The sequence below is a fragment of the Heptranchias perlo genome, chromosome 18 (genome assembly GCF_035084215.1).
Source record: "Heptranchias perlo isolate sHepPer1 chromosome 18, sHepPer1.hap1, whole genome shotgun sequence".
NCBI lineage: Eukaryota > Metazoa > Chordata > Chondrichthyes > Hexanchiformes > Hexanchidae > Heptranchias > Heptranchias perlo.
In genome coordinates, this window is record NC_090342.1 from 20,979,351 (window position 1) to 21,002,628 (window position 23,278).

Here is a 23,278-nt window from a genome sequence, read left to right on the forward strand (position 1 = left end):
CTCACAAATGCTGGAGCAAAACCCCCTGAGCAAAGATACTCAACTACAGAGGGGAGGGGGGGGGGGGCAACGTTTAGAAGGTAAATGCAATAACATTTGCAGACCTCATGTGCTTAGATTATCACAAGGTGAAAACTCCACCTCCAGGAATGCCTCCAACCAGAATTGGCAACCCTATCTTTACATATAATGATGCTTAAAATGTTTGCACCATTCGGGGTATGGTTGATTAGAGAAAAAGAGTATTTCATAGATCTACGAGTGTTAGGTAAAACAGCAAATCTAACAGCATTATTGAATATTAGAGCATAATAACAGGAAGTTGAGAGTTGCTAAAGAGTGGATTTGGAAGCGGCCCTGCTCGGATTGGTGCTCGGGGGGAATGGGCGGGTTGCAGTTTGGTGTCGGAGGTCTGGGACTGGTCTCACTTTGCTCAGAGCCCAACGATGGCCTGGCGACGCTCGGGGTTTCGGAACACCGTTGTTGTGGAAGGTTACATTTTAGCGCTAAAGGGCGATGAGGCGGAGGAAGGGTCGGACACGGAGGAGAACCAGGAGGAGCTGCAGTTCCTCGATCTCAGCGAGATGATCAACGTGTCTCACGGCGCAAGTTCCATCAAAGCCTCTTCCGTGGCGCGGCGGTTCGGTAAAAGAAAATTAATTTCAGTTAGAATACGTTCAGTGCCGAGGCGTTAGTCAATGGTGCAATCCAGTTCAACGTTACTGCTGGTTTGAGCATTTAAAAAAAAAACCTTTTCAAACTTCCCCGCCGGGTGAAAGGGCTCCGTCACTGTTCTGGATGAGGCAGGTCTGTCATGTGCTCTTTTGCTTTAAGTGCATATTTTACAGGACTAACTACTTCAAGGCATAGTTACACCACCATCCGCAGCAAAAGTGCCAATAAAGCTCTTAAATTACTGATCAAGATCACAAGCTAAATACAGTTCAGGTGGTAGACATCAGGAACAATTGGAGCAGACGTGTAATGAAAACATAAAGCAAGCATTAAAAACTTGACAAAAGGGATACATCCCACTCATTTCACCATAGTGATTGTGCCTATGGTCTGTTGGCCTCCCTTGGTTCATCCGACCAGAATAAAATACAATTTTATTCACAACAGCAATATTTAAAACACTTTGATACTTAGGTTTGGGAGAGGTACCTCAGGCATGGCTTTAAGTTTGTGATTTTGGACATTGGATGATGACCAGGGTAGATGGCCTTCATGTTAAAATAGCCCGCTGATTCTTCTAGGGTGGCACATGAAGAATGGCCACTTTGGAAAGATGTGGGATGACTGCCCGTACCCTTAGAACCATACCTTGGCATGAGTCAACAAACTGGAATTTCCTTCGTGGATGCAACCTGGAAGTTAAACCCAAAAATGCACTAATTCCTGTGGCCATTTTGCTTATGGCAACATATGCTCAAATTTCTTGTGAATCTCATTAGAACACGCCCGAATGTATAATGGGCAGAAATCAGCATAAACAGTCAGGGCCCAAGGAAAGCACTGAACTCGCACCGTATCTTTAAGTATAAAAATTAAAGTTTCAAATCATTTAACCATCATTCATGCACATTAGGCACAGCATGTTTAGGAACCTGCAAATGGGGAAGCTTTTTAATTTTTAATGTGACAGTGCCGGTCTCTGAGGGCCCATTTTAAAAAAAAATTCAAAAACTTTCAATAAAACACCAGAACTTTGATTCCTGCGGCACCTCAAAATCTGGTTGTAATTTGAAGAGAGCCTCTGAGCAAGTGCAATTGCAGGAAACCCGCCTGTAAGGCTCTGCTTGGAGATAGGGCTGTTATGGGTGGAGAGATCGAAAAACGATCATAAAAGATTGAGGACTTGGGTGTACAGGGCACAATTTCAAAATTTGCAGATGACATAAAACTTGTGAGTGTAGTAAACAGTGAGGAGGATAGTAATAGACCACAGGTTGGTGGAAGGGGCAAACGCATGGCAGATGAAATTTAATGCAGAGAAGTGTGAAGTGATACATTTTGGCAGAAAGAACAAGGCAAGGCAATACAAACTAAATGGTACAATTCTAAAGGGGGTGCAGGAACAGAGATTTCTGGGGGTATATGTGCACAAATATTTGAAGGTAGCAGGACAGGTTGAGAAAGCGGTTAAAAAAGCATATGGGATCCTGGGCTTTATAAATGGAGGTATAGAGTATGAAAGCAAGGAAATTATGTTGAACCTTTATAAAACACTGGTTCAGCCACAGCTGGAGTATTGTGTCCAATTCTGGGCACCGCACTTTAGGAAGGATGTGAAGGCCTTAGGGAGGATGCAGAAAAGATTTACTAGAATGGTTCCAGGGATGAGGGACTAAAGTTACATGAATAGACTGGAGAAGCTGGGGTTGCTTTCCTTTAGAGCAGAGAAGATTGAGAGGAAATTTGATAGAAGTGTTCAAAATCATGAAGGGTTTAGATAAATTAAATAAAGATAAACATTGGTGGAAGGGTCGACAACTGGAGGACACAGATTTAAGGTGATTGGCAAAAGAACCAAAGGCGACGTGAGGTAAAACATCTTTACGCAGCGAGTAGTTATGATCTGGAATGCATTGCCTGAAAGTGTAATGGATGCAGATTCAATCGTGGCTTCCAAAAAGGAATTGGATAAATATTTGAAGGGAAAAAATTTGCAGGGCTACAGGGAAAGAGCAGGGGAATGGGACTAACTGGACTCTTACAATGAGCCAGCACAAGCTCGATGGGCTGAATGGCCTCCTTCTGTGCTGTAACAATTCTATGATTCTATAATTCTATGAGAGGGTTGTCCTATGAGGGGAGATTGAGCAGAATGGGCCTATATTCTCTGGAGTTTAGAAGAATGAGAGGTGATCTCATTGAAACATATAAAATTCTTAGAGGGCTTGATAGGGTAGATGCTGAGAGGCTGTTTCCCCTAGCTGGAGAGTCTAGAACTAGGGGTCATAGTCTCAAGATAAGGGGTTGGCCATTTCGGACCGAGATGAGGAAAAATTTCTTCACTCAGGGTTGTGAATTTTTGGAATACTCTACCATAGAGGACTGTGAATGCTCAGTCATTGTGTATATTCAAGACTGAGATTGGTAGATTTTTGGACACTAAGAGAATCAAGGGATATGGGGATAGGGTGGGAAAGTGAAGTCGAGGTAGAAGATCAGCCATGATCTTATTGAATGGAGGAGCAGGCTCGAGGGGCCTTATGGCCTACTCCTGCTACTATTTCTTATGTTCTTATTCCGTCTTTTCAGTGTAAAACCCTAGCAAGTTATTGTTAGAGACTATTCGTGTAACTGTAATTATCTATCTTTCTCTAGTTACAATCAAAGACCTTGCCTCTGATGTAATTTACAAGGTGTTTGGACGGTTTCATTTTACTGCTCCTTGGTGGAAAGTGACTGCAAAGATCTTCTGTCACCAGAAAAAATGGTATTTACAGTCGTATCCATCTTACTCTCTCAGGAGACACCTGGGCCATCAAAGAATGGAAATTTTCAGCCTGTTCCTAACAGCATGTCACGTCCATGAACAACACATACAATTCTTTATTGATTTTTTGTCTGACAGTTGTAATCTTGAATTTTCAAACTTATGGATGACTTTACAATGGCTTGCAAATGAGAAGAAGGATACAAAAGAACAAGGATTTGCAGAAAGCATTATTAGAGGCATAAATAGTTCAGGTAAGCATGGGTTTTGCTCTTTTATTGCAAGCTTGTATATGATCACCTGGGATCAATAACAGAAAATATTTTTGATCATCAGTCGTAAGAGTAAGATAAAAGGAAATGAAAGTTGCTGTAATTTGTCCCATTAAATTTTAATGGAAGTAAAACTCCCACTGTACATCGAGTGAATATAGACAGAAATATTGATCTTTTGGCTCCTTTAGAAAAGTTGTGCAGAAACTTAATGGTATTAAACTGCAGGAAGTTGGAGAATGATAAAGTAAATATTTGCATATAATTGCAGGCCATTGTGTCGATCGCGGGACAACTTGAGCAGCTTGGTGAGGGCTATAGGAATGCTTGGAAAATGAAGCATTTTGAAAACCAATATTCCAAATTCACTAAACAGTCTCTCACAATTACTATTGTTAATGCAGATTTTCAGAAATACTAATTTGCCCAATTAATCAGTTCCAGTGGCAGCAATTATAATTTCCTTTTGATCTTCTATTTTTACCTAAAGTAAATGTCATCACTCGAATGCAAAATGTGTCTCCCTGTTTTGTATGGTTTGAGTGACTTTAGCTTAGCAATTTGATCCACAGAGTGAAGTTTGAGTGACTGATGCATTGTGTACAACAAATGCTTGCAGTGTTCAGAAATCACCCTGTAGAAGGCACAGAATCCTAACTGATGGGTTCATGACCATCTACTAATACAAACTACTAATTAAGTCTTTTAGGGGGGAAAAATGAGCTCTACATCTACTGTTAATAGTAACTGGCTCAGAAATGAATGTACTAAAAATGAGAGCCAGGACTTTCAGAAGTGAAGTTAAGAAACACTTCTACAAGCAAAGGGTGGTAGAAGTTTGGAACTCTCCTGCAATTGGCAGTTGATGCTAGCTCAATTGTTAATTTTAAATCTGAGATTGATAGATTTTTGTTAGCCCCATATCCCGTAATACCTTTGGTTAAGGCAGGGATATGGAGTTAGGTCACAGATCAGCCATGATCTCATTGAATGGTTAGGGTTAGGGGCTAAATGGCCTACTCCTGTTCCTCTGTTCCTGTGAAGAGGTTCTTCTGTGCATCTTCATTATGTTAAAACAGTAGTCTGATCAGCTCCAACTTGGATGTCCCAATCAAAAACTGCAAAAATAGAGTTTTATCTAATGGCCACATATTAAATGCCCATTACCCAGTCAAATGAGGTGTTATGTTCATTAGTGTTATCTGCATACTATACAATTACTGCACTTGATAAGGTACCTCATTTAGTATTCTTACCTTGATGGGAATGGAATAATATCAAATAACACAACTGATACGATTATTTACAATGTAGGGAATAAATTATAAATGGTAGAACTCTGAATTAATAACAGAAACTGCTGGAAATAAACAGGTCCATCAACATCTGAAAAGAGGAAAGACTGTTTAATGTTTTGGAGAGGAAGGATCTTCCCCCGACAAAATAATATGAGATTAAAAAGATAAACTACAAAGAATGAAGTGCAAGTCTATCAGCATCTGAAAAGGGAAGTTACTTTGACAGAATCTATGTTGTCTATTTTTCTTTTCTTTTCAAAATACTTAGAGAGGATAAAACCCCTGGATGGATTGCATTCGCGCATATTAAAAGAAGTGAGGGCAGAGATAGCAGAGGCACTATTACATATATATAAAAATTCATTAGAAAATAGTGAATAGTGTCAGAGAACTGGCATACAGCTAATGTGATTCCTATATTTAAAAAGGGAGATAGAACCAGTCCAGGGAATTAGAGGGTTAGATGAAGTAGGGAGGGAGGAGCCTCGTGTGGAGCATAAACACCGGCATGGACCTGTTAGGCCGGATGGCCTGTTTCTGTGCTGTACATTCTATATACATCTATATACACCTTTCATGATCCTGTATGCTGAAAGGCTATGTGTAAGTATAAGGGATGGGGAAAAATTAGAATTCACATTTCTGACTATAAAATGTGTATCTAGCCTTTTATTGCTATATTTCATATTCACTTTTTGTATAGCATTAATGTTTCAGGTTACAATCAAAAAAAAAATCGAGCTAGAAACATAATGCAACTAGAGCATTGCTATTCCACAGCTGTTACATCATGTCTACAGCACAGAAACAGGCCATTCGGCCTAACTGGTCTATGCAGATGTTTATGCTCCACCTGAGCCTCCGCCTTCCCTACTACATCTACCCCTATCAGCATACCCTTCTGTTTCTTTCTCCTTCATGTGCTTATCTAGCTTCCCCTTAAATGCACCTATGCTATGTGCCTCAACCACTCCTTGTGATAGTGCGTTCCACATTCTTTGGGTATAGAAGTTTCTCCTGAATTCCCTATTGGATTTATTAGTGACTATCTTATATATATGGCCCATAGATTTGGACTCCCCCACAAGTGGAAACATTTTCTATGCGTCTACCCTATCAAACCCTTTCATTATCTTAAAGACCTCTATCAGGTTATCGCTCAGACTTCTCTTTTCTAGAAAAAAGAGCCCGAGCCAGTTTAGTCTTTCCTGATAGGTATATCCTCTCAGTTCCGGTATCGTCCTTGTGAATCTTTTTTGCATCTTCTCCAATGCCTCTATATCCTTTTTATAATATGGAGACCCAGAACTGTTCACAGTACTCCAAGTGTGGTCTAACCAAGATTCTATTCTAGTTTAACATAACTTCTTTGCTTTTCAATTCTGTCCCTTTAGAAATGAACCTCAGTCCTTGGTTTGCTTTTTTTATGGCCTTATTAACCTGCGTCGCTACTTTTAGTGATTTGTGTATCTGTATCCTGAGATCCTTTTGCTCCTCTACCCCATTTAGACTCTTATTATCCGAGTAAAATGTGGCCTCCTTATTCTTCCTACCAAAATGCACTGCTTCACGCTTACATATATTGAAATTCATTACATACCCATTCTGCAGGTTTATTCATGTCTTCTTGCATTTTAACGCATTATTCCTTTGTATTAACTACTCCCCCAAATTTCTTGTTGTTTGCAAGTTTTGAAATTTTGCTTCCAAATCGTTGATGTAAATTGTTAACAGTAGTCCCACCACTTCCCACCTTTTGCCAGTCTGAGTATCAACCCTTAACCCCTACTTTCTGTTTTGTAGCCAGCTTGCTATACAATCTGCTACCTGTCCCCGACTCCATATGCTCTGACCTTAGTCATGAGTCTACAATGTGGTACCATATCGAAGGCCTTTTGAAAATCCAAATATATTACATCTATTGCATTACCCTTGTCTACTCTTTCTGTTACTTCTTTGAAGAATTCAATAAGGTTGGTCAAGAATGACTTTCTCTTCTGAAATCCATGCTGACTATTCTTTATTATATTTTCATTTTCTAGCTGTTTTTATATTACATCTTTCCTACCACCGACATTAAGATAACTGGTCTATAGTTCCCAGGACTTGTTCTATCTCCCTTTATAAATATAGTAATCATATTAGCTGTCCGCCAGTCCTCTGGCACTATTCCTTTTTTAATGAATTTTTATATATATGTAATAGCGCCTCTGCTATCTCTTCCCTAACTTCTTTTAATATGTGCAGATGCAATCCATCCAAACTAGGGGTTTTATCCTCTCTAAGTATGATTAGTTTATCAATTATCTCCCCCCCACTTTCTATGTCTTTATGCCTTTTTTGATCTCTTCTAATGTCATACCCACCTTGTTCGTCTCCCTGGTAAATACCGAGGCATTTTGCTGTCATTACCTGTGAGTTTATCTTGTGAATCCCTTAGTGCTGGCATTTAGAAGTACAGTGTAATAATAAGCAGCATAGTGAGCCTCTGAAGTGCATCTTCTAAGATGGAGCCAAGAAGTAACAAGGGGCAGAAAATACTGGTGGGAGTAGTTTATATGCCCCCTAACAGTAGTTATAGTGTATGACAGAGTATAAGGTGCGGCCACCAATGGTGGGGTGAAGGGAGTGGGGGATGTGTAAGAGGCCTGAGTTGGTGGAATGCAGAGAACTCAGAGGATTGTAGGGCTGGAGGAGCTTACAGAAATAGAGATTTGATCAAGAGGAGAATTTTAAAATGGAGTCATCGGTTAACCGGGAACCAATGTAGGTCAGCGAGCACAAGGGTAATGGGTGAGTGGGACTTGGTACGGGTTAGGATATGAGCAGCAGAGTTTTGGATGAGCTCAAGTTTATGGACGGTGGAAGATGGAAAGCTGGCAGGAGAGCATTGGAATAGTCAAGTCTAAAAAGCCTGGTCAGATAAAAAAAATCTTTGTAACTACATCAAAGGCATTAAAAATGGTCACACTCACACTCACGCGCTCGCTCGCGCGCACGCTTTCTCTCTCTTTCGCATGCGCGCTCGCTCTCCTGGACCTACATCCTTGCTGAGATACGTTTCCACAGAGTCCAGTAGCTTGCTAGTAACTTTCGCAGTTAGCCATTCCATGAGTGAGAGTAGACAATGAGGCCTAGAGTTTCAATGCTAACGGTCTTTGAAATAAATTTTAGTCCTGGCATTAAAATAACACCGACTAGAAAATCTAGGTTTGAGTGTTGGCAAGCTTCGCAACTTGAGAGCATGTAGCTGAGCCTCACCCTATTTTCAGCTAATATCCACATGCATACTTTCCTGTAGAAATTACAGGGTAATGATCAGGAGCAAGATCTATGGCTAAAATGTTTTCCTTCCCAAGTCCAAGGAGCAGAGGCCAATTATAGTCCCTCAACTGAGATTAACCAATTCAGCACATTCCTGGAATTGAGTCTGGGACTTTTGGTCTGTATGACTTAGTGCAGCGCTGGATGATGCCGTTACCCATTGGGTGATGTGGTGATTTCTAAATAAAATAATGGATGGTTTAAAATATAGGAAATTTGATGCACAGAAAGTTTTAAAAATAGAGAAAATGATTGTAAGAAAACATTATAAAGCAACTTGAAAAACTAAGTGATGCAACAAACTTCTCCACCCACATGCTTCCTACCAGTGTTTAAAACCTAGTGTGAGGTATGTATGATTCCAACACTAATACCAAGCTCATGGATTAAAAACCTTCAATTATAGCAGATACTTTTGATATTTCATTATTTTAGAAATGGACTAGTGCAGTCCTTAAAGGGATTGTCTTGTTAATGTTAATCTGAGTGTTAAATGGAAGGATGTGTGTGTAAGGTACCATTTGAGATTCAAGTTATTAACTGTCCAGTAATTTAGTTGAAGGTCAATATGTGCAGAAAGCTTTGAAGTTCCAAAATCTGATGGAGTATCTGCCACTACTTTTGCCACGACATTTTTTGCATATTTTGTCGCCAAAGGAGGATAAGGAAAATGTCAGCGAGCACCTCACCATCAGTACTCTGGAGAAACTGGAGCAGATGATTTGTACAGAAGTGTGGAAGCTCGGATTCAGTCTTGTAAGTTATTCTGTGGGCACAATTGCCAATATGAACAATTCACCATTATGCTGTTGATTCTTACCTGTATGCATTTAAACATTATACTGCATGCAATTGTTTTTCATCTGGAAGTGACTTCCAAGGTATCACTTTACTGACTTCAGTACGATGTTATTTGGCTTCAAGGCTGTGGGGCTGCGACCGGGGGGAGGAGGGTGTATTTTCCCCTCTCTGTTCATTTAATCTATGCTTGTTGTTAATCTCAGATCTAATGAAAATTATGCTGGCCTCAGGAGCAATACAATTATAACAATCCAAAACCACTTTTTCATGACACTACCTTTAATAACTGTGAAATGTATATGTTGACCAGGAGTCTGAGCGAGGAGAGCAGCAAATTAGAGCTGACCAGTAATGTGGGAGGCTATCACATATTTAAACTCGGAGATTCTGGCCAACTTTCACTGTTTGGGTATGTCAGTAATAGCAGCTTGGTAGAGTGGGAGACCAGCAGGAGAGTAGGCATGGGCAAGGGGCAGGTAAATGTACGTGAATGGAGTCACAAAATTAGTTCTATCATAGTACAATTCAATACAATGTTTTGCAAGGGGCTGGGACCAAGCTAAAATTTTGATTATATTGAGACATTTGATCCATTGAAGTTAAATATATCTAGTCTCCAGTGCAGAAATAAATGAGATGATATTGTATTTAAACTACTTTTGGATCTGACTACACATAATGTACATTGGACTTCATTGCTCATGCGATACGCATTCAGGTCCACTTGGGTGATATCACACCAGGTCCCATATGGGGTAGTCCATAAGTATAGACAGCTTTCATTATTTTAGGATTAGGTTTAATGAAAATGAGGACATTGGCATTTTGTAGGCATATTTTATTATTTTAGGGGATTTAAGCAGCAGGCACCAACACCTTGGGAAACTCCCAGATATGCTGCGTCGTGCTGTGGTCTGACTGGGAGATTGTAGTAGTTCCCCTGTAAAGATATGGGGACCTGTAAAGATTTGGGGGAGTAGCGTGGCAGTCAACTTTTAAGATATGTAACAGACACTAAGAGCTACAGAACTTTCAGGGCCTGTTTACTTCAGGCATCTTTTATGAAACATAATGCATTTTCTCACTTGAAACAAGTTGATGGGCTGGCAATCTGTTTTCATGTTTCTGTTAATGCTGTTCTGAAACTTGCAACTAGGGGTCATGGGAGAATGTGCCAGCTTCATTCATCTTCAGCTTTCAATCTGGTGTACCATTGTGGCACACTACGATGGGGCAGGACATCCCAGGACACTTTCTATATTTTAATTCTGTTCTGAAAAGAAGAGCACGGTTATGGAGTAGAGTCTCAGGATAAAAGAAAGACAAATTTGAATTATTCAACACGAAGAGAACCACATGCAGTTTAAAATAAAAATTAAAAACATTGTAAGCAAAGGGAGCAATTCTTTGGCTGTTGATTCCATTTGAGAGTTAGGCAGGTATCTCAATATTGATGTAATAACTTGAAACCATGTGATATCGCTAAATATTTGAAAATGGGACTTGCAGAAAGTAAATAGTGACAACAGTAGTCAGACAGCAACAAAAATATCGACCATACAATGAGAAAAATCTATGACAGCCATACTGGGGAGAGGAAAAACTGTGACAGAGAGAAATACAGCAAGAATTAGAGATTGGCAAAAAAAAGAAACAATTAAAGGGAACAATGCCATGGGAGATCAACCAGTATTAGTAAATATTGAAGAATGATATACCTTAGTCTTTTCTACAAGACTAACATGGTTATTACAGATATGATTAAAGACTCTCTTAAGATGCAGTTGTTATGTCATATTAAATGCTTAGTTTAAGATTGATTTCTGAAAGACATTTCTCTCCTTATGATAGATTCTCTTAAAGGAGCTTCAACTTATTGGTTGTGAGGCATCCTTGTTGGCCTTTGAGGAAGCTGATCTACTGAGGACAATTCCAGAGTTACAACAACATGCTTTGGTGATTTATGATACACTCAAACAAACTTGCTGGAGTAAAGGACATACCTATGTTCAAGTTGATGAGCTGACTGGATTACGTACATCCAAGTTCAGTGTTGAAAGCGCATGGGAATCACTAAAATTTTTAAAGGATTACAAGATTATCGTAATAGAAAAAAAGCGCGTGTTTCTCACGCGTTTTTACAACTATGAGAAAGAAATTGCTAATTGTATAGAGGAACTTGTGGAGAGACCTCCATGGCGCATTTCTGTGATTGTGGAGGAAGTTCTGAGAAAAGCTTTCACTCCAATCCAGAAGGAAAGATTACCTGAGGATACAGAGGCTGGTGAAACAGAGTACAGTGAAGATGTTGATTTGGACCCAGATCAGGTGAAAGCTGCTGCCATGATGTGTGAAAATCCTGTTACGATCATTAGTGGTAAAGGCGGCTGTGGAAAGACTACACTTGTTAGCCTCATCTTCAAGGCAGCAGTTGAAAATATGGAGAGTGCGGATAATGAGGAACTTTTGCAAGCATGTCGAGATCTTGAGCGGGATCAATGCGCTCCTGAAAGTTGGGATATTCCATCAAGTAAAACTCCAGATGTCGCCTGTGTTGAAAAGGATGGAGTCAAAAAAGAATCTGTGCTGTTCACTGCACCGACTGGAAAGGCAGCATCTCTTTTAAAGAAAAAAACTGGGTTTGGTGCTTATACTTTACATCAGGTAACTGCCATCTAAGGATACTGTTGCAGATAGTTTAAACCTTTTGATTGCATATAGCATGAAGTAAACACTTGACCTTTAAGAGGACTCCTAAAGCACACACTACTACCGCGTTGGAGGTTAAAATGAGGGCGTATGTTTTTAAGGAATACGTTACTTCAGGCTACATGTAAAATGTTAATCTTGTTAATGACTTGTTAATCAGTAATAACTAATTTGAGTTATATTAATAATGTAGATTTTCAGATTGGGCAAGACATTATTAAGATCAACCAATTTTGGTTGCTCGGCCTCATTTTATAGGATCAACTTAATTAATGTCATGTGGGAGCTCCTGAAAGGGTCAGGAAATTGTGTGTAAGTAACATTTACAGGTTGCTAAAAAGGGGTGATGAATCAATGTTAAGGAATCTATCTGCATATGGGGATAAAAATCTTGGTAGCAGTTACAAGGCTGCTAACGTATACTTCAGCTTTTGCAAAAGTGGTTTGGGTAACAAAAATGGCTGACAAAACTCAGTGACTGACAAGAAATGGAGTCTATGGCCAAGTGATGGAATGAGGCAATACTCCAACCCCTGTTTGATGGCTGGAAAAATGGAAATGGTGAAGAATAAGGTGATAGCAAGGATGGTGGTCCTGCTTGCTGCTCTAAGAAACCCTTCCCATAAGACTGTAATGCAGCATGCCTGGAAGGAGGCAGAGGACTTGAGGGCACAGTTGACTATTACTGCCAGTGCCACCTCAATGGTGCAAGTTAGGTGTATGTGTCTTTGCAGCAGATGGTGCAGCTCACCTGGCCGATTGCCAGTTCTACATAGCCATAAAGGTGATAGGATACCAGGGTATGGGTGCAGACAGCCCCACCTACCTGACACCCTTCTTCCTCCCCAAAACATAAGTAAATGAGAAGTTGCATTAGAAAACCTACTGTCCCAATATTGTGGACATAGCTAAAAAGCAGCAGTGCTTGAACCCTTGGCTCAAAACCACCTGAACAACTTAGTGGAAAGAAAGAAACAAACGAAAAAAGTGAGAAATGGTTTGTTAATAGTCTCAAAATGCTGCTAGAAATGTTACTATAGGACTCTTTTAAATTCACTCCTGTAGCCAGCACATGCAGCAGCCCTAGGCACTGATTTTATATGTGTAGTAGATGAATGAGTGCTGTACCAGCATAAATGGCAGGAGATTGGTTGAAAATGTAAATGATGCCTTCAAGCCTAATTTTAATATAATTAACTCAAACTTCTGGCACCAGTACAAAATCTGACTGAAAAATTGGATGAGCTGCTACGTGGGTGGAAATATTGGTTATGGCCACTTTATGGCATAACTGTTTGCAAAATCTGCTGTTGTTTGTATGTTTTCAGCATGACCATTTCACTGGCAATTTTAGCAATTCGAATTAAGGTTTGAACTGGCCCGTAGCCCCAACTGTAGTCCATTTTCATTTAGTGACATTTTTGGCCTCATTACCATTTCTGACCTCAGTGGTTCTCCCATATCACCTCCAATGATAAATCTGCCTCCAAAAAGCTTGGTTTTCTCTTAGAATCATGTTACAGCTACCTTTTCTACTCTTGCTTTCCCCCTCTCCCTGCCATATTAGTTTAATCCACTCACTCTTACAGCTCTAGTAACCTCCCCATCAGAATATTGGTCCCAGTATTTCTACACTTTCCTAGCCAATTACTTACCTCCTTAATCTGGCTGTTCTTGTACTGACTAGCATTCAACACTGGTCCTACTTCTTAATCTACCTCTCTGCTCCTGAACTCTTGTGAAGTTTTGTGTCAGACACTTATTTCAACTTCTCAATGATCTTTGTACAGCTCAATTCCATCAATACCTGATATTTGGTTTGGGCACTTCCAACATTTCTCTTGCACTTCTGAACAGGATACAAGAAAGAGCTTATTACCCAATATGTCATTTTTTCACATCGTTCACCTGACGAAGGAGGAAGCCTCCGAAAGCTTGTGAATTTAAAATAAAATTGCTGGACTATAACTTGGTGTTGTAAAATTGTTTACAATTATTACCCAATAGACAGTCCTTCACTAATCTGTCTCCATTGTAACCTTTCTTGTCTTTGTCTATTTTATTGATATTACTATGGTCAGTACTCTTCTGAACATATAGAATCTTTGATTTGGTGAAAGTGTGGCCAATATTTGATTTGCAATACAAGTTAACTGTAAAACAAAGCGATCAGTGGGAATCTGACAAATATGAAGTACTTATGCCTACTTTTGGTTTGATGGCTCTTTAAATACATAAGGAGAGTTTAACAGCCAGCTAAGCCTGATTCCTGTCGCAAGACTATTCTACTACACTGTTGATAGTTTGGTTGAATATAGGCTGGAGAGGAATAATCCAAACTCAAACAATGTTGTGTGGTTGGTTCAGTTTTGTACATGACTGGTAATTCCTTTTTTAAGATTTGAATGGTCAGATATTCAAAATCTAAGAAGTCTCACTAACTTTTCTGAGATATAAAAAGAGCAGTTCTGGTCAAATAAAAGAGTTAATTTGAGAAAATCTCAGCAAAAGAACTGATCAGTTTGAAACTGTCAAGCAATCATTTAAATTTAGAACTGGCTCCTGTAGGAGTAAGAAATTTATAAAGAAAAGAAATGTGTAACATAAAAGTTATTTACAAAGTGTTAGCTTAATGTTGCAATCCTTTGTATTTTTGTCCACTTAAAGAGTTGGATAATCTTGCTATTGTAAATATATGACTATTATATGATTGTTGCTTATTTGGTTGTTTGTCTTTTGTTAAATAAATTTGCTTAATGGTTTTAAACATAAAACATGGTTTGAAACTCTGATGCTTATCAAAGATGAGAGGATAACAGAGGGGGCTTTCTGTTTCATTATTCCTGGCTTGTTACAGAAAGCTTACCGAGATCTCAAGACTGAACAGACACTCTTGAAGGTGTAGGGGGTTCAGACTTGCTCATGGGAGTGATGCAAGATATAAGAGTTAATATGAATAAGAGGGGTAGAAAAGACCCCAAAACACAACAGGGTGCTTCAGCGTAGACTGTGCTTTTCACTCTTCCCTCTTCTCCAAATTTAAAGTCTTATATGGATTTAAGTCCTATTAAGGATTAAAAATGAACATGTAGAATTGCAATAAAATTAACATGAGAAAAGAATAATCAACAAAATGTTGGTGCAGACTGGTGAGTTTTTCTTCATTTGGGTTTGATTAGTAAAAATTGCTTCGAACTTTTTGGAGGTATTTGACATTGATTAGGGAGAAAAATGTAGATTTACACTTTGAATCCTCTCCAGATAAAGAACATTTTAATTAATATGTGTTTTTTTTTAACAGGTGACATGGAGTTTCTGGTCTAGCGAGAAAGCTCGCAAGGCAGGAGCACCCCTTGATTGGATGTTTTCTGAAGTCCAGGTTCTGATTGTTGATGAGGGGAGTTTGGTCTCTGTACAGATCCTAAGTACAGTTTTAAAGTTGCTTATGAGACATGCCAATCTTAAAAAGCTTATAATCCTTGGTAAGTGTCTGCTGATAGGAAATTTGCTTGTCTTTGGAATGCGTTACTATCATTAACATGTGATGCAAAATACCATTTTTGTTAGTTTTCTCTTTGCCCAGAGAGAGACAGACAGACAAACAGATCATGGAGTAGCTAATGGTGTCAAGTAAACTTAAAATTTATATGGTTCCAAATTTAATGCTAAATAACTATCAGTAATTTGGTGAATGTGAATTGACAAGACTTTCCAGAAATGAGCCATTAACACCACACATTTAAAGATAAATCATAATTGTTGAGAGTAAATGTACTTGGTTTTTGTTCTCTCATGCACGTGTAGTAATACAATCTAGATTTTTATTTGCTTATCAATCTCTACTGTAACTGCTTTCCACAGTGCTAACTACTCCTTCCTATATCAGAGCTAGCCAACCTCTTGGAGCATTGGGTCGGATCCTTGTGGCACAAATAGTGATAGCGTCGTCTGATTAAATTGCTTTTGAGTCAGGCAGAATCATGATTTAAACACTATGTCCAACTCCCAATCTATTTTGCATTTCTTGGAATCCTTGGACGGTAATTTATATCCCTTTCATCCATCCATCCATCTATCTCTTTCTCTCCTCCCCATTGCTTTTGTCTGCCTTTCTCTCTGCTCTCCTGCTTTTTTGTATCTTGTTTCCTTTTGTTGTCTTCAGTATTTGTTTCTCTTGTTTGTCTCTGCAGTTATGGGTAGAAAGGGGCAGCAACAATGGGGCTCAAATGGGTTGATGGTTTAGAGCAGGGTTGTCAAACTCAATTTACATGGTGGGCCTGATCCAATATCCTGGCACTTGGTGTGGGCCACATTCAGCAAAAGTTACTTGGACACACTGGGGTAGAAATTGATATGCATTTCGCCCGGTTTCTGGGCGTAAAATGGTTGCAATGTATACTAAATTCCAGGTGCAAGGTCCTGCACCTAATTTACGCTGGTGGCATGGATGACATATTGGTTCTTACTGTTTTTAGGCAACCCTGGCGGCAGTCTGAAATCAGCATTGGATTAATTTAAGTATGCAAAGAAGGGTCCTGTGCCTGTTTCAGGAACCTTTTGCAAAATAAGTGAAAAACTAGTTTGAGCGTGCCCTGTGCAAACTCCAACTAGTTTTACCAGTTCTACAGCGGCATAAGCAGCGGTCAAGGCTGTGAAGAAATGGTAGGGAAAGAGTGCCCCACCCAGCTCCACAGCACTACTACGGGCCGCTGTCGGGCCGTGCTTGGCGCTCCTGCATTTTCCACCACCCATCTTCCAGGACTTGTCAGCGATGCAGCAGGCCCAAATTTGATCCCCAATGTTGGCTGTGCTGCCTCTGGAGGCGCGACAGGTGCTAGTAGTTTGCCTCTATTATTAAACTGAGGCCCAAATTTGGATGTACCTCAGGCCCCAGCTACAAATTCTGCAAGATCCCGAGGCAAGGAGCCAGCAGTTGAGACTGGGTGTTTGTGGGGTTTGTTGCCCTGAGACACACAACGTCAAGTTCCAGATGTACGCTCACGACACCCACCTCTACCTCACCACCACCTCCCTCGACCCCTCCACTGTCTCTGACTTGTCACACTGCTTGTCCGACATCCAGTACTGGATGAGCAGAAATTTTTTTCAACTAAATATTGGGAAGACCAAAGTCATTGTCATCGATCCCTGCCACAAACTCCGTTCCCTAGCCATCGACTTCATCCGTTTCCCTGGCCACTGTCTGAGGCTGAACCAGACCATTCGCAACCTTGGTGTCCTATTTGATCCTGAGATGAGTTTCCGACCACATATCCGGTCTATCACCAAGACCACCAACTTCCACCTCCGTAACATCGCATGTCTCAACCCCTGCCTCAGCTTACCTGCTGAAACCTTTGTTACTTGCCGTTGTTACTTCTAGACTTGACTATTCCAATACTCTTCTGGCTGGCCTCCCATCTTCCACCCTCCATAAACTTGAGCTCATGCAAAACTCTGCTATCCTAACTCACACCAAGTCCTGTTCACCCATCACCCTTGTACTCGCTGACCTACATTGGCTCTTGGTCCGGCAACGCCTCAATTTTAAAATTCTCATCCTTGTTTTCGAATCCCTCCATGGCCTTGCCCCCTCCCTATCTCTGTAACCTGCTCCAGCCCTACAATCCTCCAAGATCTCCACGCTCTTCCAATTCTGGCCTCTTGCCATCCCTGATTTTAATCGCTCCACCTTTGCCGGCCGCATCTTCAGCTGCCTAGTCCCTAAGCTCTGGAATTCCCTCCCTAAACCTCTCCGCCTCTTTACTTCTCTCTCCTCCTTTACCTCTCCTCCTTTAAGGCGCTTCTTAAAACCTACCTCTTCGACCAAGCTTTTGGTCACCTGTCCTAATATCTCATGATGTGGCTCGGTATAACGCTCCTGTGAATTGCCTTGGGACATTTTACTACGTTAAAGATGCTGTATAAAAGCAAGTTGTTGTTGTTGAGACGAGCCGAGGGAGCGGGGTTTGCGGCTGTGCCATGCGTTGCTCCCCTTCTCTCCCAGCCCAACGTGAACGGTGGCAGTTGGATCTTGCAATGTACCACAGTAAGGTCGCCAGGTTTCACTCACCCCTTTACTCTCTTCTCCTCTCTCTGCGCCGCTCCCACTCACCATGTTGCTGCTCCTGCCTTTGCAGGAAATGTTGGACCCCGTTCCCCAGTCCTCTGTTTCCCCCCCCAAGACATTCTCTCTCCCGGGAGCCCCCATTCCCCCGAACCTGTCACCCTATCCTGAGTCCCGACTGACGAACCACTCCCCTTCAGTCCCAATCTCCTGCTCCCCCACTCCTCCCGAGTTATTGATGCATGAGGGCAGCCTGCAGTAACGCCCCCTGATTTTCCTTCCCCCTGGTCCTGCTCACACGGAGAATGAAAAATAAAAAGCATTTGATGACCAATTCGTGCATGGCTGATGTTAGGAACTAACATGTAAGGAGTAAGTTTTGACATGCTGCGCCACTGCACCATTGTTTGGTCATCACTGCACTTGATCAGCCTCTGTTCATGCACTATTTCCAATTCCATGAAGGTTATAAAATTTGTGGTTTTACTTTCTTTTATTTCTTCTAGGTGATGTTAGACAGTTACCGAGTATCGAGCCCGGCAACATGTTCAGTGACGTATACTCCAGTTTATACCGTATTAGATGGGGCATCGAGCTTGCGACCAATCATCGTGCAGAGAGTCAGCTAATAATAGATAATGCTGCTAAGTATGTTTTCTTCTTCAGACCTGTAATTACATACATGCATGCATGCACACAAACTGAGATGGTTTTCCTTTTTCTTAAATCACAGAAAAACTTCATCACACATCTTCATTCTCCTCTTAGTGGAATTTGATGAATTTTGGATGATCAGTCCCAAAGCACAGGCCCAAGAATCATGAATTTGCATGTGTTTTCTTTAAAATGTTTTTGCTGCTTGCATTAGAAGGATCTTCTGTTCTTATTTTGACAACTTTGTAATTTGTTTGCAGCACTTTTGCTGCTACATGCCAGCTTCTTTGGGTATCTTCTGTATTGTTGGTCACTTTTTTCCCCTTTTCTGTTTGCAATTTCTGATTAGTGCTACCTTTGTTTCTGCTGGAACGGAAAACAATGGAAAGGGCTGGGCCACTAGCCCATATGCCAGGGAAATTTAAAGCTATGTAGGTACTACTAGTCCTGGTGTAATTCACAATGATCTTCCTGCTACTGCAATGACAAGGTGTCCTTTAATAGCACTAGTCAACCTGCCTGTATGTCTGCACATGTTCAACTCAGTCCTGCTTACTCAATGCTTTATGCAAGTCAGCACCTACAGGGCAAGACACTAATTGCAGCTGCTACCCAGGAGTCACTGACTTCAGAAGAGAAGGTGAAAAAAACAGTGGGTGGGAGGGAGAAAGTCGTTTCTTTTGATATAACCATTTCATTTTTCATGAATTCCTATTTCTTAGGATTGCTGAGATGGGATTGAAGTCTACTTATAAAGAGTTGCAATATGATGCAGTGATGCACATATCAAAGGGAATAGATGTCTCAATTCCAACACCTGATAAAAGATTCATTTTGGTTTCTCTTCAGCCTGAATATAACCCCTGTGGTGAGTATGAAAACTTACATATTAACATTTTAACATATTAATTTATTACTTTGGGCTTGCTATTGGAAAGGGGTGTTTTACATCAGATACTTGTCAGAGGTAACACGTGAACCTGCAATGGCTGTTGCAGACTCTTGATATTAACTCCTCTTGTGCATAGCTGTGGGAGATTGACTAGTAATGTATTAAATATTTTAAGTCTCCATGCACTTCTTGTCAACATTTCTCCATTATCAATTCCTATGTCCTTATTTATAATGGAAACTTCCTTTATAAACTTCTCATACCCTCTCCCCAGTTGGAACTGAATTAAGTCTCTCTGCCCTGGTCCAATTATACCCTGGCCTCTAACCCTGATTCACCTGAAAAATATACTTGTTTTTACTCCCCTTGTGCAATGCCAAGGGAAATCGACTACTGCACATTTGATTGTTTATGATAGCTGAATACAAATGAATGCTTTTAAGTAACCCAATTACGCATAATTAGGCTGATCTTCTAAAGGTCATAACTGAGGGTTTGGAATTAGGCATAATATTGTATGTGTTGAATGCAGAGGTTTGTTCAGGATCACTGATGACACTGCACTAAGCTGGTTAAATAGTATGTAGCATAAAGGAGCATCCTCTTATTAAAGATGGAATAAATTCAAAATGTGCAGCAGCTTCTTTGTTATGTCTGGTCTGGTTGTGATGTTTTGGTGTATGATAACAACTTTTAAAATTTTTTGTCATTGGCAGTTCTTCAACAGGCTATCAAAAGTTTATTAAAAAAGGCTCCAGGACTGGACAATGACAGGACGTCACAGTTCATTGCATTTAGACGGTAACTATATTTTTAAGAAAGTTGGTAATGGAGTGCAGAATATAGTGTTTTCTACCAATGTGCCACTTCAAACAAAAACAAGACGGAGAAAAGAAAGGAAAAGGAGTGAGCCATACTGCCAGCAATATGAATGCACAGTAAATTGAGACTTGCTGAGTACATTATTAAACAGAAAATAAATAGTATGTACACCAAACTTAAAACTTTCCACCGCCACAAAGATTTATCATAAGCTCCTTTATGAACATAATATGGTCTCTAAAATGGGGGTTGGGAAAAGAGAAAACATTACTTTTACTGTGTTTCTGTGTAGTACGAGAAACAGCTTTAACCAACTGATACTTCAACAACAACCTTTAGGAAGGATGTGAAGGCCTTAGTGAGGCTGTAGAAGAGATTTACTAGAATGATTCCAGGGATGAGGGACTTCAGTTACGTGCATTGTCTGGAGAAGCTGGGGTTGTTCTCCTTAGAGCAGAGACGGTTGATAGGAGATTTGATAGAAGTGTTCAAAATCATGAAGGGTCTGGACAGAGTCGATAGAGAGAAACTGTTCCCATTGGCAGAGGGGTCAAGAATCAGAGGACATAGATTTAAGGTGAATGGCAAAAGAACCAACGGTGACATGCGGAAAAACATCTGTACATAGCAAGTGGTTAGGAACTGGAATGCACTGCTTGAGGGGGTTGTAGAGGTAGATTCAATTGTGGCTTTCAAAAGGGAATTGAAGGGAAAGAATTTGCAGTGCCGCGGGGATAGGGCGGGGGAGTAAGACTAGCTGGATTGCTCTTGCAGAGAATCGGCATGGACTCGATGGGCCAAATGGCCTCATTCCGTGCTGTAACCATTCTCTGATTCTAACAACAACAACTTGCATTTATATAGCACCTTTAATGTAGTAAAATGTCCCATGGAGCTTCACAGGAGCGTTATTAAACAAAATTTGACACTGAGCCACATAAGGAGGTATTAGGACAGGTGACCAAAAGCTTCATCAAAGAGGTAGGTTTTAAGGAGCGTCTTAAGGCGGAGAGGTTTAGGGAGGGAATTCCAGAGCTTAGGCAGCTAAAGGCACAGCCGGCAATGGGGAGCGATGAAAGCCGAGGATGCACAAGAGGCCAGAATGGGAGGAGCGCAGAGATCTCGGAGGGTTGTAGGAGGTTAGAGATAGGGAGGGGTGAGGCCATGGAGGGGTTTGAAAACAAGAATGAGAATTTTAAAATTGAGGCATTGCTGGACCAGAGTCAGTATAGGTCAGTGAACATAGGGGTAATGGAGAACAGGACTTGGTACGAGTTAGGATACGGGCAGCAGAGTTTTGGATGACCTCAAGTTTATGGAGGGTGGAAAATGGGATGCCAGCCAGGAGAGCATTGGAATAGTCAAGTCTAGAGGTAACAAAGACATGGATGAGGGTTTCAGCAGCAGATGAGCTGAGGTAGGGGCGGAGACGGGCGATGTTACGGAGGTGGAAGTAGGTGGTCTTGGTGATGGAGAGGATATGTGGTCGAAAGCTCACCTCAGGGTCAGATAGGACGCCAAGGTTGCAAACGGTCTGGTTCAGCCTTAGACAGTGGCCAGAGAGAGGGATGTAGCAGGGACCAAAGACAATGGCTTTGGTCTTCCCAATATTTAGTTGGAGGAAATTTTTGCTTATCCATTAGTGGATGTCGGACAAGCAGTGTGACAAGTGAGAGACAGAGGAGGGGTCAAGAGAGGTGGTGGTGAGGTAGAGCTGGATGTCTGACATTGTGTTTTCGGATGATGTCGCTGAGGGGCAGCATGTAGATGAGAAATAGAAGGGGGCCAAGGATAGATCCTTGGGGGACTCCAGAGGTAACAGTGTGGGAGTGGGAAGAAAAGCCATTGCAAGTGATTCTCTGGCTATGACTGGATAGGTAAGAATGGAACCAGGCGAGTGCAGCCCCACCCAGCTGGACGACGGAGGAGAGGTGTTGGAGGAGTATGGTGTGGTCAGTCGTGTCAAAGGTTGCAGTCAGGTCGAGAAGGATGAGGAGGGATAGTTTACCACGGTCACAGTCACATAGGATGTCATTTGTGACTTTGATAAGCGCTGTTTCATTGCAATGGCAGAAACCTGATTGGAGGAAATCAAACATGGAGTTGTGGGAAAGATGGGCACAGATTTGGGAGGTGATAACACGTTCAAGGACTTTGGGAAGGAAAGGGAGATTAGAGATGGGGCGGTAGTTTGCAAGGACAGAGAGGTCAAGGGTGTTTTTTTTGAGGAGGGGGATGATGACAGTAGAACTGAAGGAGAGGGAACAGTTAACAATATCAGCTAACATGGGGGCCAAGAAGGGAAGTTGGGTGGTCAGCAGTTTGGTGGGAATAGGGTCGAGGGAGCAGGAGGTGGGTCTCATGGTCAAGATGAGCTCGGAGAGGGCATGAGGAGAGATAGGAAAGAAACTCGAGAAAGATGAGAGTTCATGGCTAGGGCAGGGGGGAATGTTAGGGGATGTTTGGCTTGATGGGCTAGGGGAAGGGAGGGAAGCGGCAGAGGCAGCTGAACGGATGGTCTTAATCTTAGTGACAAAGAATTCCATGAGCTCCTCGCACTTTTCGTTGGAGGTGAGGGTGGAGGGTGCAGGGGAGAGCGGTTTAAGATGATGATTTATAGTGGAGGAGAGGCCAGGGGTTATCTTTGCATTCCAGGATGATACTAGAATAGTGAACAACTTTGGCAGAGGAGAGCAGGACTCGATAGTGCTTTATGTGGTCCAGCCAGATCTGGCGACGAATGGCTAAAACAGTTGTCCACCATAACTTATATGTGTACCACAACCTCCAGTATAATCTCTTTTTGAAAAGAGATACCATATAAGGTAAACGTTTTGTGTAGCTCTCAACTACAATTCTCATTCTTTTTAAACTGGTTATATTGCATTATAAATGTTAGAGTAATTATAAAGCGTGGTATAAGGCAGCCTATATTTTGATAACTTTAGATACAGTTTGGGAGATGCCGCACCTGAGCAACTCTAATTTTAATCCTTT

The 23,278-nt window shown here is 41.1% G+C and overlaps 1 protein-coding gene across 1 annotated transcript in view; it reads left to right on the forward strand.

Moving 5' to 3' along the window:
• Positions 1-402: 402 nt before the first annotated feature.
• The window catches only part of helb (helicase (DNA) B), a 32,301-nt gene continuing 9,425 nt past the window's right edge, over positions 403-23,278 (forward strand). Inside the window, exons 1-8 of the mRNA XM_067999490.1 lie at positions 403-645; positions 3,331-3,696; positions 8,893-9,092; positions 10,989-11,801; positions 15,148-15,328; positions 18,420-18,561; positions 19,290-19,435; positions 20,176-20,260. Of these exons, the coding sequence (XP_067855591.1) occupies positions 447-645; positions 3,331-3,696; positions 8,893-9,092; positions 10,989-11,801; positions 15,148-15,328; positions 18,420-18,561; positions 19,290-19,435; positions 20,176-20,260 (2,132 nt within the window). The 5' untranslated portion in view covers positions 403-446. The remainder of the gene's footprint in view (positions 646-3,330; positions 3,697-8,892; positions 9,093-10,988; positions 11,802-15,147; positions 15,329-18,419; positions 18,562-19,289; positions 19,436-20,175; positions 20,261-23,278) is intronic.